Here is a 12,714-nt window from a genome sequence, read left to right on the forward strand (position 1 = left end):
TCCCTCTCACTAGACCCTTGGTTCCCTAACATTTCTGGAAGGTTATTTGTGGCCTCCTTTGTGAAGACAGAACCAAAGTATGTGTTTAATTGTTCTGCCATTTCTTTGTTCCCCATTATAATTTATTCCATTTCTGACTGTAAGGGACCTACATTTGTCTTCACTAATCTTTTTCTCTTGACATATTTATAGAAGCTTTTACAGTCAGTTTTTATGAATTCTAAACTGCTCCCAATCCTCAGGCTTGCCGCTTTTTCTGGCAATTTTCTATGTCTCCTCTTTGGATCTAATACTATCCCTAATTTCTTTTGTAAGCCACGTTTGAGCCACTTTTCCTGTTTTATTTTTGCGCCAGACAGGAATGAATAATTGTTGTAATTCCTGCACACATTCTTTAAATATTAGCCATTGCCTATCCACCATCATCCCTTTTAGTAAAGTTCCCCAATCTATCATAGCCAACTCGCACCTCATACTTTCGTAATTTCCTTTATTTAGATTCAGGACCCTAGTTTCGGATTCAACTACTTCACTCTCCATCTTAATGAAGAATTCTATCATGTTATGGTCGCTCTTCCCTGAGGGACCCCGCACAACAAGATTGTTAATTAATCCTTTCTCATTGCAAGCTGAGGGTCCCTTTAAATATTGCTCAAAGATTGGAGGGGGTTGTGGGGATGGTGATCGAGCTGGACCAGGCAGCGAGGTGTTGAGGGGGGAGGCTGGGGTGGGTTGGGGCAGGGACTTGTGGGGAAGGATTTGAGGGGATATGGAGATGAGGAGGAGATGGGTCAGACGTTGAGGGAGGTGGGGGTGGGGAGGGGATGTGGGGGTGGGCATGATGAGGGGAGAGGATGCAAGGGTGTGGGGGAAGGGGATGCTGGGGTGTGGGGGAGGGCATATGGGTGTTGGGGGGGGGATAGGAGGTATGGGGAAGGGGATGCGGGAGGTGGGAGGGAGGGGATGTGGGGGTGGGACGGAGGGGATGCAGGTGTGGAAGAGGGGTACGGGGGTGTGGGGGGAAGGGGCTACGAGGGTGTGGGGGGGAAGGATTACAGGGGGTGTGGGGGAAGGGGATGCGGGGGTGGGAGGGAGGGGAGTGGGGGTGGGAGGAGGGGTTGCGGAGGTGGGGGATGGGATGGGGTGTAGGAGGGAGGGGATGCGGGAGTGGAAGAGGGGATACGGGGGTGTGGGGGATATGGGGGGTGTGGGGGGAAGGGGCTGCGGGGGAAGGGGATGCGGGGGTGGGGGAGGGGATGCAGGGAGGGGATGCAGGTGTGGGGGCAGGGGGTGGGGTGTGGGGGAGGGGATGGGGAGAGGGGGTTGGAGTTGTGGAGGGGATGTGGAGAGGGGTTGTGGAGGGGATGTGGGGGCTGGGGAGAAGAGGGGATGGGATAGAGACTTGGTGTCAGTTAACCACCATTTCTTCACTTGCCTCATCTTCTCTCCGAGCCGTTTATGAACCTTGGTGTGCTGCACACTACGGCATTGGACTCTTGACCAGGAGATTCTCAATTGAAATGAAAGCTGTCTGTAATGAGATTCTCTTCCCCCTGTTAGGCGAAGGTTCTGTCTGATATTTCACTGACTTTCCTCACCAGTGTGATCTGGGTTTTTTTTTGCACCTTCCCAGAACTCGTTGCTGAGGATGCTGACCGCCAAGGAGCAGGAGAGGGCTCGGAGTTATTTCCTGAGTCTGGACCAGAACCGTGACGGATTAATCACGGGGAGCGAGTGTAAGAGAGCCCAGCACTCCTGGTTCCACAAGAACCCCAAGGAGTCTCAGTCCTGCAACGTCAGGTGAGGGCAATTCAATCAGAAGATTTCGTTGGGGTTAAAGTTCAACTTTGGTCGGTGGGAGGGGCGTAAATCAGGCGGCCTTGGATTGGGGGCTCATCATACATCCCACCCGATTTTTTTTCTATCCAATTACTACAATAGCAAAGAAAATCAGGGCAGGGTTTACAATGGGCAGCCAATCCCCACCGAAACTGAATTTTACCCTCTCCGCCCCCACCCCGAGTTTTCATGCCTTTAATATTTTCTGCATTTGTGTATCGTGCTAACAGGCGTCAGCCGTGGCTCACTGGGTAACACTCTCGCCCCCGAGTCACAAGATCGTGGCCCCCACTCCAGAGACTTGAGCACAAAGTCCGGGCTGACACTCCCTGAGGGAGCGCTGCACTGCCGGAGGTGCCGACTTTCAGATGAGACGTTAAACCGAGGCCCCGTCTGCCCTCTCAGGTGGATGTAAAAGATCCCATGACCTCTATTTTGAAGAAGAGATGGGGAGTTCTCCCCTGCCCAATATTTATCCCTCAACCAACATCAATAAAACACAGATGATCCGGTCATTATCACATTGCTGTCTGTGGGATCTTGCTGTGCACAAATTGGCTGCCGCGTTTCCTACATTACAACAGTGACTACACTTCAAAGGTACCTCATTGGTTGTAAAGCGCTTTGGGATGTCCTGAGATTGTGAAAGGCGCTATATAAATGCAAGTCCTTTCGTTCTTTATCTGCTTTCTCCAGTGAAAGGTCACACATTCGTTCACTGCTCCCAACGTTGACTATGATTGGCCCCACAGGAGATGCACAGCCCACAATGTGGGACTTTCACCGCACAAGGGTATTTTTCCCGCCTCCCCCTACCCCCCGCCATCCCCCCCCACCCCAGCCCACCCCCCACCAACACCTCACCCCCCACCACCCCACCCCCAGCCTACCCACTCCAGCCCACCCCCCAACACCCTCCCCCCACCAACACCCCACCCCCCCAGCCCACCCCCCACCAACACCTCACCCCCCACCACCCCACCCCCAGCCTATCCCCCCAGCCCACCCCCCAACACCCTCCCCCCACCAACACCCCACCCCCCCAGCCCAACCCCCACCCTCCCAGCCCACCCCCCAACACCCTCCCCCCACCAACACCCCACCCCCCCAACACCCCATCCCCCCAGCCCACCCCCCCACCAACACCCCACCTCCACCACCCCACCCCCCCCAACACCCTCCCCCCAGCCCACTGCCCCACCCTCCCAGCCCACCCCTCACCAACACCCCACCCCCCCAGCCCACCCCCCCAACACCCTCCCCCCCCAGCCCACCGCCCCACCCTCCCAGCCCACCCCTCACCAACACCCCACCCCCCCAGCCCACCCCCCCAACACCCTCCCCCCCCAGCCCACCGCCCCACCCTCCCAGCCCACCCCTCACCAACACCCCACCCCCCAGCCCACCCCCCCACCAACACCTCACCCCCACCACCCCACCCCCCCCCCAGCCTACCCGCCCCCAGCCCACCTCCCAACACCCTCCCCCCACCAACACCCCACCCCGCCAGCCCACCCTCCACCAACACCCCACCCCGACCCCCCCACCACCACCCTTCCCCCCTCCCCCCCCCATCGTCTCCCCCCCCCCCCCAACTCCCTCCCTCTCCACCACCACCACCCACCAAGGTGCAAATTACCTCAAGGCCGATGAATTTATTTTCATGCAGCAAAACACCACAAACGAGTCTGGGGCGGTGTGTTGCACCCCCTGCATTACCCGGTCCCATCATCCCGTGTTCACCATGAGGTGGGGGGTGGGGGGAGGGGGGCTGGCAAATTGTTCACAGTGGTGAAGGATTCAAATCCCAGGGCACACAAGCTTAAATAATGAGGAAATCTGGGATGAGGAGGATAGTCGGTGGGAATTTTTCATCCAAAGGAGTCATCAGGGCAGGTCACTGACCTGAACATAGCTACAAAAAAAAAAGAGGCAATAAAATCATAAAATCATAGAATCTTACAGCACAGAAGGAGGCCATTTGGCCCATCGTGCCTGTGCCGGCTCTTTGAAAGATCTATCCAATTAATCCCACTCCCCTGCTCTTTCCCCATAGCCCTGCAAATTTTTCCCCTTCAAGTATTTATCCAATTCCCTTTTGAAAGTTATTATTGAATCTGCTTCCACCGCCCTTTCAGGCAGAGCGTTCCAGATCAATAACAACTCGCTGCGTAAAATTTATTTTCCTAATCCCCTCTGGTTCTTTTGCCAATCACCTTAAATCTGTGTCCTCTGGTTACCGACCCTCCTGCCACTGGAAACAGTTTCTCCTTATTTACTCTATTAAAACCGTTCATGATTTTGAAAACCTCTTTCAAATCTCCCCTTAACCTTCTCTGCTCTAAGGAGAACATTCCCAGATTCTCCAGTCTCTCCACATAACTGAAGTCCCTCATCCCTGGCACCATTCTAGTAAATCTCCTCTGCACCCTCTCTAAGGCCTTGACATCCTTCCTAAAGTGTGGTGCCCAGAATTGAACGCAATACTCAAACTAGGGCCAGCCAGTGATTTGTAAAGGTTTAGCGTTTTTTAAAATTATTCGTTCATGGGATGTGGGCGTCGCTGACGAGGCCAGCATTTATTGCCCATCCCTAATTGCATAACTTCCTTGCTTTTGTACTCTATGCCTCTATTAATAAAGCCCAGGATCCCATGTGCTTTTTTGAACAGCCGTCTCAACATTCGTTGTTCGGTCAGGGAAGTTTGCAGATTGGAAAGCTCTCGTCTGTTTTACGCTGCAATTCAGAAGAAACCCAGCATTTTAAGGTTGTTTTGCATCTGTCGACAAAGGGAGACAGCTGCGTACTCTCAACATATATTTTCTATCGATGAAAATAGAGAGGTACCTGAACAGGACACAAATGCTTCACGGCAGCAGCGACTTTGTTTGGCACCATTCAACTGACCTTTAATGTGCTCATTACCATATTAACCAAGGCTGTGTAATCACATGTAATTAAGCTGCCTCTTTATCCTGTATTTATCAATGACATGAGGAACCGCCAACACATTCGTGCTCTAATTGTTTATCGGGCACTTCTGTTGGTGAAATTTAAAGGCGCACTGACTGTGGGAAAGTACTTGGCAAAAGCATTTTTAAAACCGGTCAGGGGGAGGAGAACCAGCCAGGTCAAACCATGGTCGTTTTCATCCACGATAACTTCTCACCCGAGTGATTTGTTTACAATCGGCCGGCCGCGTATTTTGAGTACGAGCAGAGGTAAAGGTTTGCAGCTTGAGAATTTGAATTGAGTTCTTAAAAAAATCTGGAAGTAAAAAGCTGGTACCAGTAGAAGTGACCGGTTCACTAATGTCCTTTAGGGGAAGGAAACCTGCCGTCCTTACCCGGCCTGGGCCTATATGTGACTCCAGTCCCACACACCAATGTGGTTGGCTCTTAGCTGCCCCCTGAAGTGGCCGAGCAAACCACTCAGTTGTATCAAACTTCTACCAGTGGTTCAGGAAGAAGCCTCATTCCCATCTCATCAGGGCAACTATGGGATGGGCAATAAATGCCAGCCTTGCCAGCGACAACGAATTAAAAAAAAAACATTGCGCCCAAATGGCAGTTGCATCCACTCTGACGAGGCGCCATCACACTGAACCCCACAAACTCGGACAGGGGCAGCGCTGGAGGGCACAGCCAGGCATGATCACAGTGTAACCGGAGAAATCGCAACCCCAGGAATCTCAGCCCCAAAACCACAACAGCGCTCCACCCGGGCTGCTGTTCGAGGTATTATGAATCATAGTAGGTACAGCACAGGAAGAGGCCATTCGGCCCATCGTGCCTGTGCTGGCTCTTTGAAAGAGCTATCCAGTTAGTCCCATTCCCCTGCTCTTGCCCCATAGCCCCTGCAAATCTTTTCCCTTCAAGTATTTATCCAATTCCCTTTTGAAAGTTACTCCTGAATCTGCTTCCACCACCCTTTCAGACAGTGCATTCCAGATCATTACAACTCTGCTTTAAAAAATGTTTCCTCATGTCCCCTCTTTTGCCGATCACCTTAAATCTGTGTCCTCTGGTTACCGACCCTCCTGCCACTGGAAACAGTTTCTCCTTATTTACTCTGTCAAAACCGTTCATGATTTTGAACACCTCTATCAAATCTCCCCTTAATCTTCTCTGCTCTAAGGAGAACAATCCCAGCTTCTCCAGTCTCTCCACATAACTGAAGTCCCTCATCCCTGGCACCATCCTAGTAAATCTCCTCTGCACCCTCTCTAAGGCCTTGACATCCTTCCTAAAGTGTAGTGCCCAGAATTGAACACCTGAGGCCTAACCAGTGTTTTATAAAGGTTTAGCGTAACTTCCTTGCTTTTGTTCTTTATGCCTCTATTAATGAAGCCCCAGGATCCCATATGCTTTGCCATTTGAACAAACGGAGATGTTAGGAGAGTTTCGTTGTTCAATTCTGCTGTCACTGCCCTTGGCATCGTGAGAATGATAACGGGCCCTTTCTGTTCCTCTGCCAGTATCAGTCACGTTGGACCCATATCGGAGAGTAGCCCAGCCAGCAGGGGGCGCGGGCGAGCCCAGGACAAGTCACTGCTCTACCGGGGCCAAGAGGAGAACAGGTGGGTGGAAAACGAGAATCCTGCAACAAAGGACATCGGGTGGTGTGGAATCAGAAAGGGACGCTCACCCGTGGAGCTACGTCGTACCAACAAAGGGCAACAGCCGGCATTGTCATGGACCCTCATCAAAAACAGGAAAAATCAGCAGGGGAAAAACATCTGATCCCCTCGATTAGATTCCAGCCTGTAACTCACTCCCGGGGGTATCCGTTATTCTATAACCCTATAATCTTATATATTCTATAACCTTCAATTCCACAGCCTCACAAACTCTGTGTGTGAAGAAGTTTCTCCTGCTCTCTGTTCTAAATCTCATGTTTAATCTTGTATATAGGATCCCTCATTCAACGATGATTCACTGGATTGATTGCTGGGATGAGAGGGTTGTCCTATGAGGAGAGATTGAGTAGAATGGGCCGATACTCTCTGGAGTTTAGAAGAATGAGAGGTGATCTCATTGTAACATATAAGATTCTGAGAAGGCTTGACAGGGTAGATGCTGAGAGGTTGTTTCCCCTGGCTGGAGAGTCTAGAACTAGGGGGCACAGTCTCAGGATAAGGGGTCGGCCATTTAAGACTGAGATGAGGAGGAATTTCTTCACTCAGAGGGTTGTGAATCTTTGGAATTCTCTACCCCAGAGGGCTGTGGATGCTCAGTCGTTGAGTATATTCAAGACTGAGATCGATAGATTTTTGGACTCTAGGGGAACCAAGGGATATGGGGATCGGGCAGGAAAGTGGAGTTGAGGTTGAAGATCAGCCGTGATCTTATTGAATGGCGGAGCAGGCTCGAGGGGCCGTATGGCCTACTCCTGCTCCTATTTCTTATGTTTCTTTTGTTTCTTATTTAAACCACCTGAAGCACTCAATTAGATTCCAGCCTGTAAGTCATTCCCAGTTGAGGGGTATAGAATGAGGGATCCTATATACAAGATTAAACATGAGATTTAGAGCAGAGAGCAGGAGAAACGTCTTCACACACAGTTTGTGAGGCTGTGGAATTCACTTCCGGGGTTATTGGTTGCACACTCCACACATGCGCACGCACACGCGCGCACACACACGCACACACACACATGCATGCACACACACACACACGCACACGCACATGCGCGCGTTTTGCTTCGTCTGTCTCTCTTTGGCCCTCTCCTAATCCCACTCTTTGGCCCTCCCTTAATCCCTCCCTTAATCCTTCTCTCAATCCCTCTCTTAACCTCTCTCTTAACCCCTCTCTTAATCCCTCTCTTAATCTCTCTCTTTGGCCCTCTCTTAACCCCTCTCTTAACCCCTCTCTTGGGCCCTCTTTCACTTTCTGGCCCCTCCGTCTCTGTTTTTTCTGCCTCTTCCCCTGTTACTGACTAGGTTTTCTCATTCTCCTTCCCATATCTGTACACAGTTCACTTCCCATGTAAAGAGCTGGAGGTTCTGTCACCATGGAAACGAGATATTTCTCTGAAATGGGGCTAAACAAACGAATTATTCTTTATTTCCACCCACCAGCACAGCGCGCAGAGTGAAACCATTCTCTGATCGAGCCCTTTGTCCCAACTTCTGACTGTTTCCTCTTTCTCTCCGCAGACGGGTGGATTGGAAAACATTCCTGAAGGAAAACGCCATCTACGTCCTCGCTGCTCGCCCTAACAGCGCGGCGATTCACCTCCGACCTACCGCGTAACGCTTGAGGAGAAGACGTCTGACCTCTGGCCGTGGCCTGTAGTCCCTCCCCCCTCCAACTCGACAAAACATCAAGTATGGATGGGGAGGGGTCATCAAATGAAGGAGGGACACCTCAGGCGCAGGGATCTGAACCTTTACAAAGCTTTTCTTTTCCAACAAACACAGCTGTCCTTTCCCCTACAGCTCTGCACTGTGTTTTTGGCACTCACTCTATTATCCTCCCAAGGCATGCCTGAATGGAATTCACTAAAATATTCTGTCGTATATAATTCATGTACATAACGGCACCCCAGGCAGTGTGATGGGAATACCTCTTAGTATATAAAGGTTTCTCAATTTCCAGTGCTCCCATTTGGCATTCCAGTATAGGGCTCAATGGGAACTAAAGGCCTGCATCCTTCGAATCAGCTTGCTTGCCTCATTAATCTACTAATGGAGATCACTCTCCCTCAAATTCAGGGACTATGTCTTAATATTTATTGAAGGATCACAGCTGTGTCCCTCTCTACTAATTAACCAAGCCTCCTTTCAGCCTCTTCTTTCCACAGCCCATGTACACTCTCCCCTATCATGGACTCTACCCACCCATTTAATCTCCTCCCACAGCCCATGTACACTCTCCCCTATCATGGACTCTACCCACCCATTTAATCTCCTCCCACAGCCCATCTACACTCTCCCCTATCATGGACTCTACCCACCCGTTTAATCTCCTCCCACAGCCCATGTGCACTCTCCCCTATCATGGACTCTACCCACCCATTTAATCTCCTCCCACAGCCCATGTACACTCTCCCCTATCATGGACTCTACCCACCCATTTAATCTCCTCCCACAGCCCATGTACACTCTCCCCTATCATGGACTCTACCCACCCATTTAATCTCCTCCCACAGCCCATGTACACTCTCCCCTCTGAGAGTGCAGCGTAGGTTTACTAGAATGATACCCGGACTTCAAGGGTTAAGTTACGAGGAGAGATTACACAAATTGGGGTTGCATTCTCTGGAGTTTCGAAGGTTAAGGGGTGATCTGATTGAAGTTTATAAGATATTAAGGGGAACAGATAGGGTGGATAGAGAGAAACTATTTCCACTGGTTGGGGATTCTAGGAGTAGGGGGCACAATCTAAAAATTAGAGCCAGACCTTTCAGGAGTGAGATTAGAAAACACTTCTACACACAAAGGGTGATAGAAGTTTGGAACTCTCTTCCGCAAACGGCAATTGATGCTAGCTCAATTGCTAAATTTAAATCTGAGATAGATAGCTTTTTGGCAACCAAAGGTATTAAGGGATATGGGCCAAAGGCAGGTATATGGAGTTAGATCACAGATCAGCCATGACCTTATCAAATGGCGGAACAGGCACGAGGGGCTGAATGGCCTACTCCTGTTCCTATGTTCATATGTTCCTATCATAGACTTTACCCCCCCATTTAATCTCCTCCCACAGCCCATGTACACTCTCCCCTATCATGGACTCTCCCCACCCATTTAATCTCCTCCCACAGCCCATGTACACTCTCCCCTATCATGGACTCTCCCCACCCATTTAATCTCCTCCCACAGCCCATGTACACTCTCCCCTATCATAGACTCTACCCCACCCATTTAATCTCCAGAAGGAAAGTTCTGTATAAATTCTCTGTGGTAATCAAGGAAAACCCTGAAGTATCTATTTGCAGATCTCCAATACTGAACTCTAGCCGGTTGCTTCCTGCAGATGACACTTCCTCAGTCCTGCAGAAACTATCAGGTTCCACGAAGAACATCTAACTGTTCCAGGGCACCTTGAAGAGATGCAGTTCCAGCTTCAACCACATTCCATCTGCTTGTTGCGGTCTCACACACACTGGTATGCAGGGCATGACTGCATCTTTAGAAGACCAAAGGAAACAGCAAAGGGATATTGATGAGAATGGTGATTGGGCTAGAAAGAGGGAGATGGAATTGAGTGTCAGTAAATGTGAGGGGGTGACGGCATTAATTATACACTGAATGGGAGTCGGCTCAGTGCTGGGGAAGAGCAGAGGGGTTTGGGGCTCCACAGGACATTAAAGGCAGCACCTCAGGTCGATAAGGCTGTGAAATAAAACATTCGAATTCTAGGATTTAACTCAAGAGGTAGAGAACAGAAAAGCCAAGAGGTAATGATGATCTGATATTAATCCTTAATCAGACCTCAGTTCGAGGACCGTGTGCACCACACTATAGGAAGGATATTGAGGTTTTGGGGCGGGTACATCACAGATATCTTGGATGCTGCCTGGTATAAGGAAATACAAATATGAAGAAAAACTTTAAAAATTGAGGCTTTTCTCATTGGAACAAAGCAGATTATGGGGTAACAGTGAGCTGGTGATACCATGGGGGGATGGTGATACTGTGCTAGATTGTGATACTGTAGAGGGGTGGGGTGGAGATACTGTGGCAGGATGGTGTTACGGGGTGGGACGGTGTTACAGGGTGGGACGGTGTTACAGGGTGGGACGGTGTTACAGGGCGGGATTGCGTTACAAGGCAGGATGGTGTTACAGGGCGGGATGGTGTTACAGGGCGGGATGGTGTTACAAGGCAGGATGGTGTTACAGGGTGGGATGGTGTTACAGGGTGGGACGGTGTTACAGGGCGGGATTGCGTTACAGGGTGGGATGGTGTTACAGGGCGGGATGGTGTTACAAGGCAGGATGGTGTTACAGGGTGGGATGGTGTTACAAGGCAGGATGGTGTTACAAGGCAGGATGGTGTTACAAGGCAGGATGGTGTTACAGGGCGGGACAGTGTTACAGGGCGGGATGGTGTTACAGGGCGGGATGGTGTTACAGGGCGGGACGGTGTTACAGGGCAGGACTGTATACAGGGCGAGATGGTGTTATGGGCGGGACGGTGTTACAGGGTGGGACGGTGTTACAGGGTGGGACGGTGTTACAGGGTGGGACGGTGTTACAAGGCGGGACGCTGTTACAGGGCAGGATGGTGTTACAGGGCGGGACGGTGTTACAAGGCAGGATGGTGTTACCGGGCGGGATGGTGTTACGGGGCGGGGCGGTGTTACGGGGTGGGATGGTGTTACGGGGCAGGATGGTGTTACGGGGTGGGATGGTGTTACGGGGCAGGATGGTGTTACAAGGCAGGATGGTGTTACAAGGCAGGATGGTGTTACGGGGTGGGATGGTGTTACGGGGCAGGATGGTGTTACAAGGCAGGATGGTGTTACGGGGCGGGATGGTGTTACAAGGCAGGATGGTGTTACGGGGTGGGATGGTGTTACGGGGCAGGATGGTGTTACTGGGCGGGATGGTGTTACAGGGTGGGATGGTGTTACAGGGCGGGATGGTGTTACGGGGCGGGGCGGTGTTACATGGCGGGATGGTGTTACGGGGTGGGATGGTGTTACGGGGCGGGGCGGTGTTACGGGGTGGGATGGTGTTACAGAGGGGGACGGTGTTACAGGGGGGGTTACAGAGGGGGACGGTGTTACAGGGGGGGTTACAGGGGGGGACGGTGTTACAGGGGGCGATGATAATCCTATAGCAGGTTGGCGATACACTGGGAGTGGATGGGAAGGGGTTCTGTTCAGTGGGATTCTACACTCGGAGTGTTTGGGAAGGTGTCAAATTTTGATTGATAATATTTCACTATGTTAAAGGCGCTATATAAATGCAAGTTGCTGTTGGAAAGGCGTTTGATTCATTGACGCAGTTTCTTTGATTGCCTTTTTAAATCGCCAAGCACAGATATCGAAGCCATTGTTGCTATGTGACTGTATATTACTGAATGGTCAAGCCTTACTCTGACATGAAAGTGTTAAGACTGTAATAAAGGTATTGAATAAGGTATATCTCTCGCTCTGCTGCTGTCTGACATTTTCAATTGTTAAATATATCCAGTAGACACTTAATGCACAGTATGCTTTTCAGACAAAGATCACACCATGTGCTGACATGTGCAGAACTCCCGATTGGGGTACTGGCTTTCTGCAAACTACACTCCTTCTTCCGAATCTTACTCATGTATTAGCTGAGCTGGGAGTGTTAGTGAGACAATGCAGTGAGATTTAATCTAACCCGTGCTGTTCCTGCCCTGGGAGTGTTTGATGGGACAGTGTAAAGGGAGCTTTACTCTGTATCTAACCCGTGCTGTACCTGCCCTGGGAGTGTTTGATGGGACAGTGTAGAGGGAGCTTTACTCTGTATCTAACCCGTGCTGTACCTGCCCTGGGAGTGTTTGATGGGACAGTGTGGAGGGAGCTTTACTCTGTATCTAACCCGTGCTGTACCTGCCCTGGGAGTGTTTGATGGGACAGTGTAGAGGGAGCTTTACTCTGTATCTGACCCGTGCTGTACCTGAATTAGAAGTGCCTGATTTTGACACTGGGTGCTTAAGATGGACAAATTCACCATTCACCGGCATTGACAGATTTTACCTTAAAGGCCTCAAAAATTCAGAAACATAAGGCGTATGAAAGCGCCCACTTGGTAAATTAAGATGACAAGCTGACAGGTGTTGCAGTTAATAATTGACCACTTCATGACAGAACATAAAAGGGTTTGTATTGTTAGTTGCAGTGAGAACACTTGCAGGGCAGCAGGCACCAGCGGAATTAAAAACCATATTCC

At 50.5% G+C, this 12,714-nt stretch overlaps 1 protein-coding gene across 1 annotated transcript in view; it reads left to right on the forward strand.

Moving 5' to 3' along the window:
* phf24 (PHD finger protein 24) overlaps positions 1-8,759 on the forward strand; it is a 38,133-nt gene extending 29,374 nt beyond the window's left edge. The window contains exons 4-7 of the mRNA XM_067982091.1: positions 1,561-1,571; positions 1,634-1,800; positions 6,317-6,418; positions 7,997-8,759. Of these exons, the coding sequence (XP_067838192.1) occupies positions 1,561-1,571; positions 1,634-1,800; positions 6,317-6,418; positions 7,997-8,093 (377 nt within the window). The 3' untranslated portion in view covers positions 8,094-8,759. The remainder of the gene's footprint in view (positions 1-1,560; positions 1,572-1,633; positions 1,801-6,316; positions 6,419-7,996) is intronic.
* The last annotated feature ends 3,955 nt before the right edge of the window (positions 8,760-12,714 follow it).

The sequence above is a fragment of the Heptranchias perlo genome, chromosome 4 (genome assembly GCF_035084215.1).
Source record: "Heptranchias perlo isolate sHepPer1 chromosome 4, sHepPer1.hap1, whole genome shotgun sequence".
Taxonomy (NCBI): Eukaryota; Metazoa; Chordata; class Chondrichthyes; order Hexanchiformes; family Hexanchidae; genus Heptranchias; species Heptranchias perlo.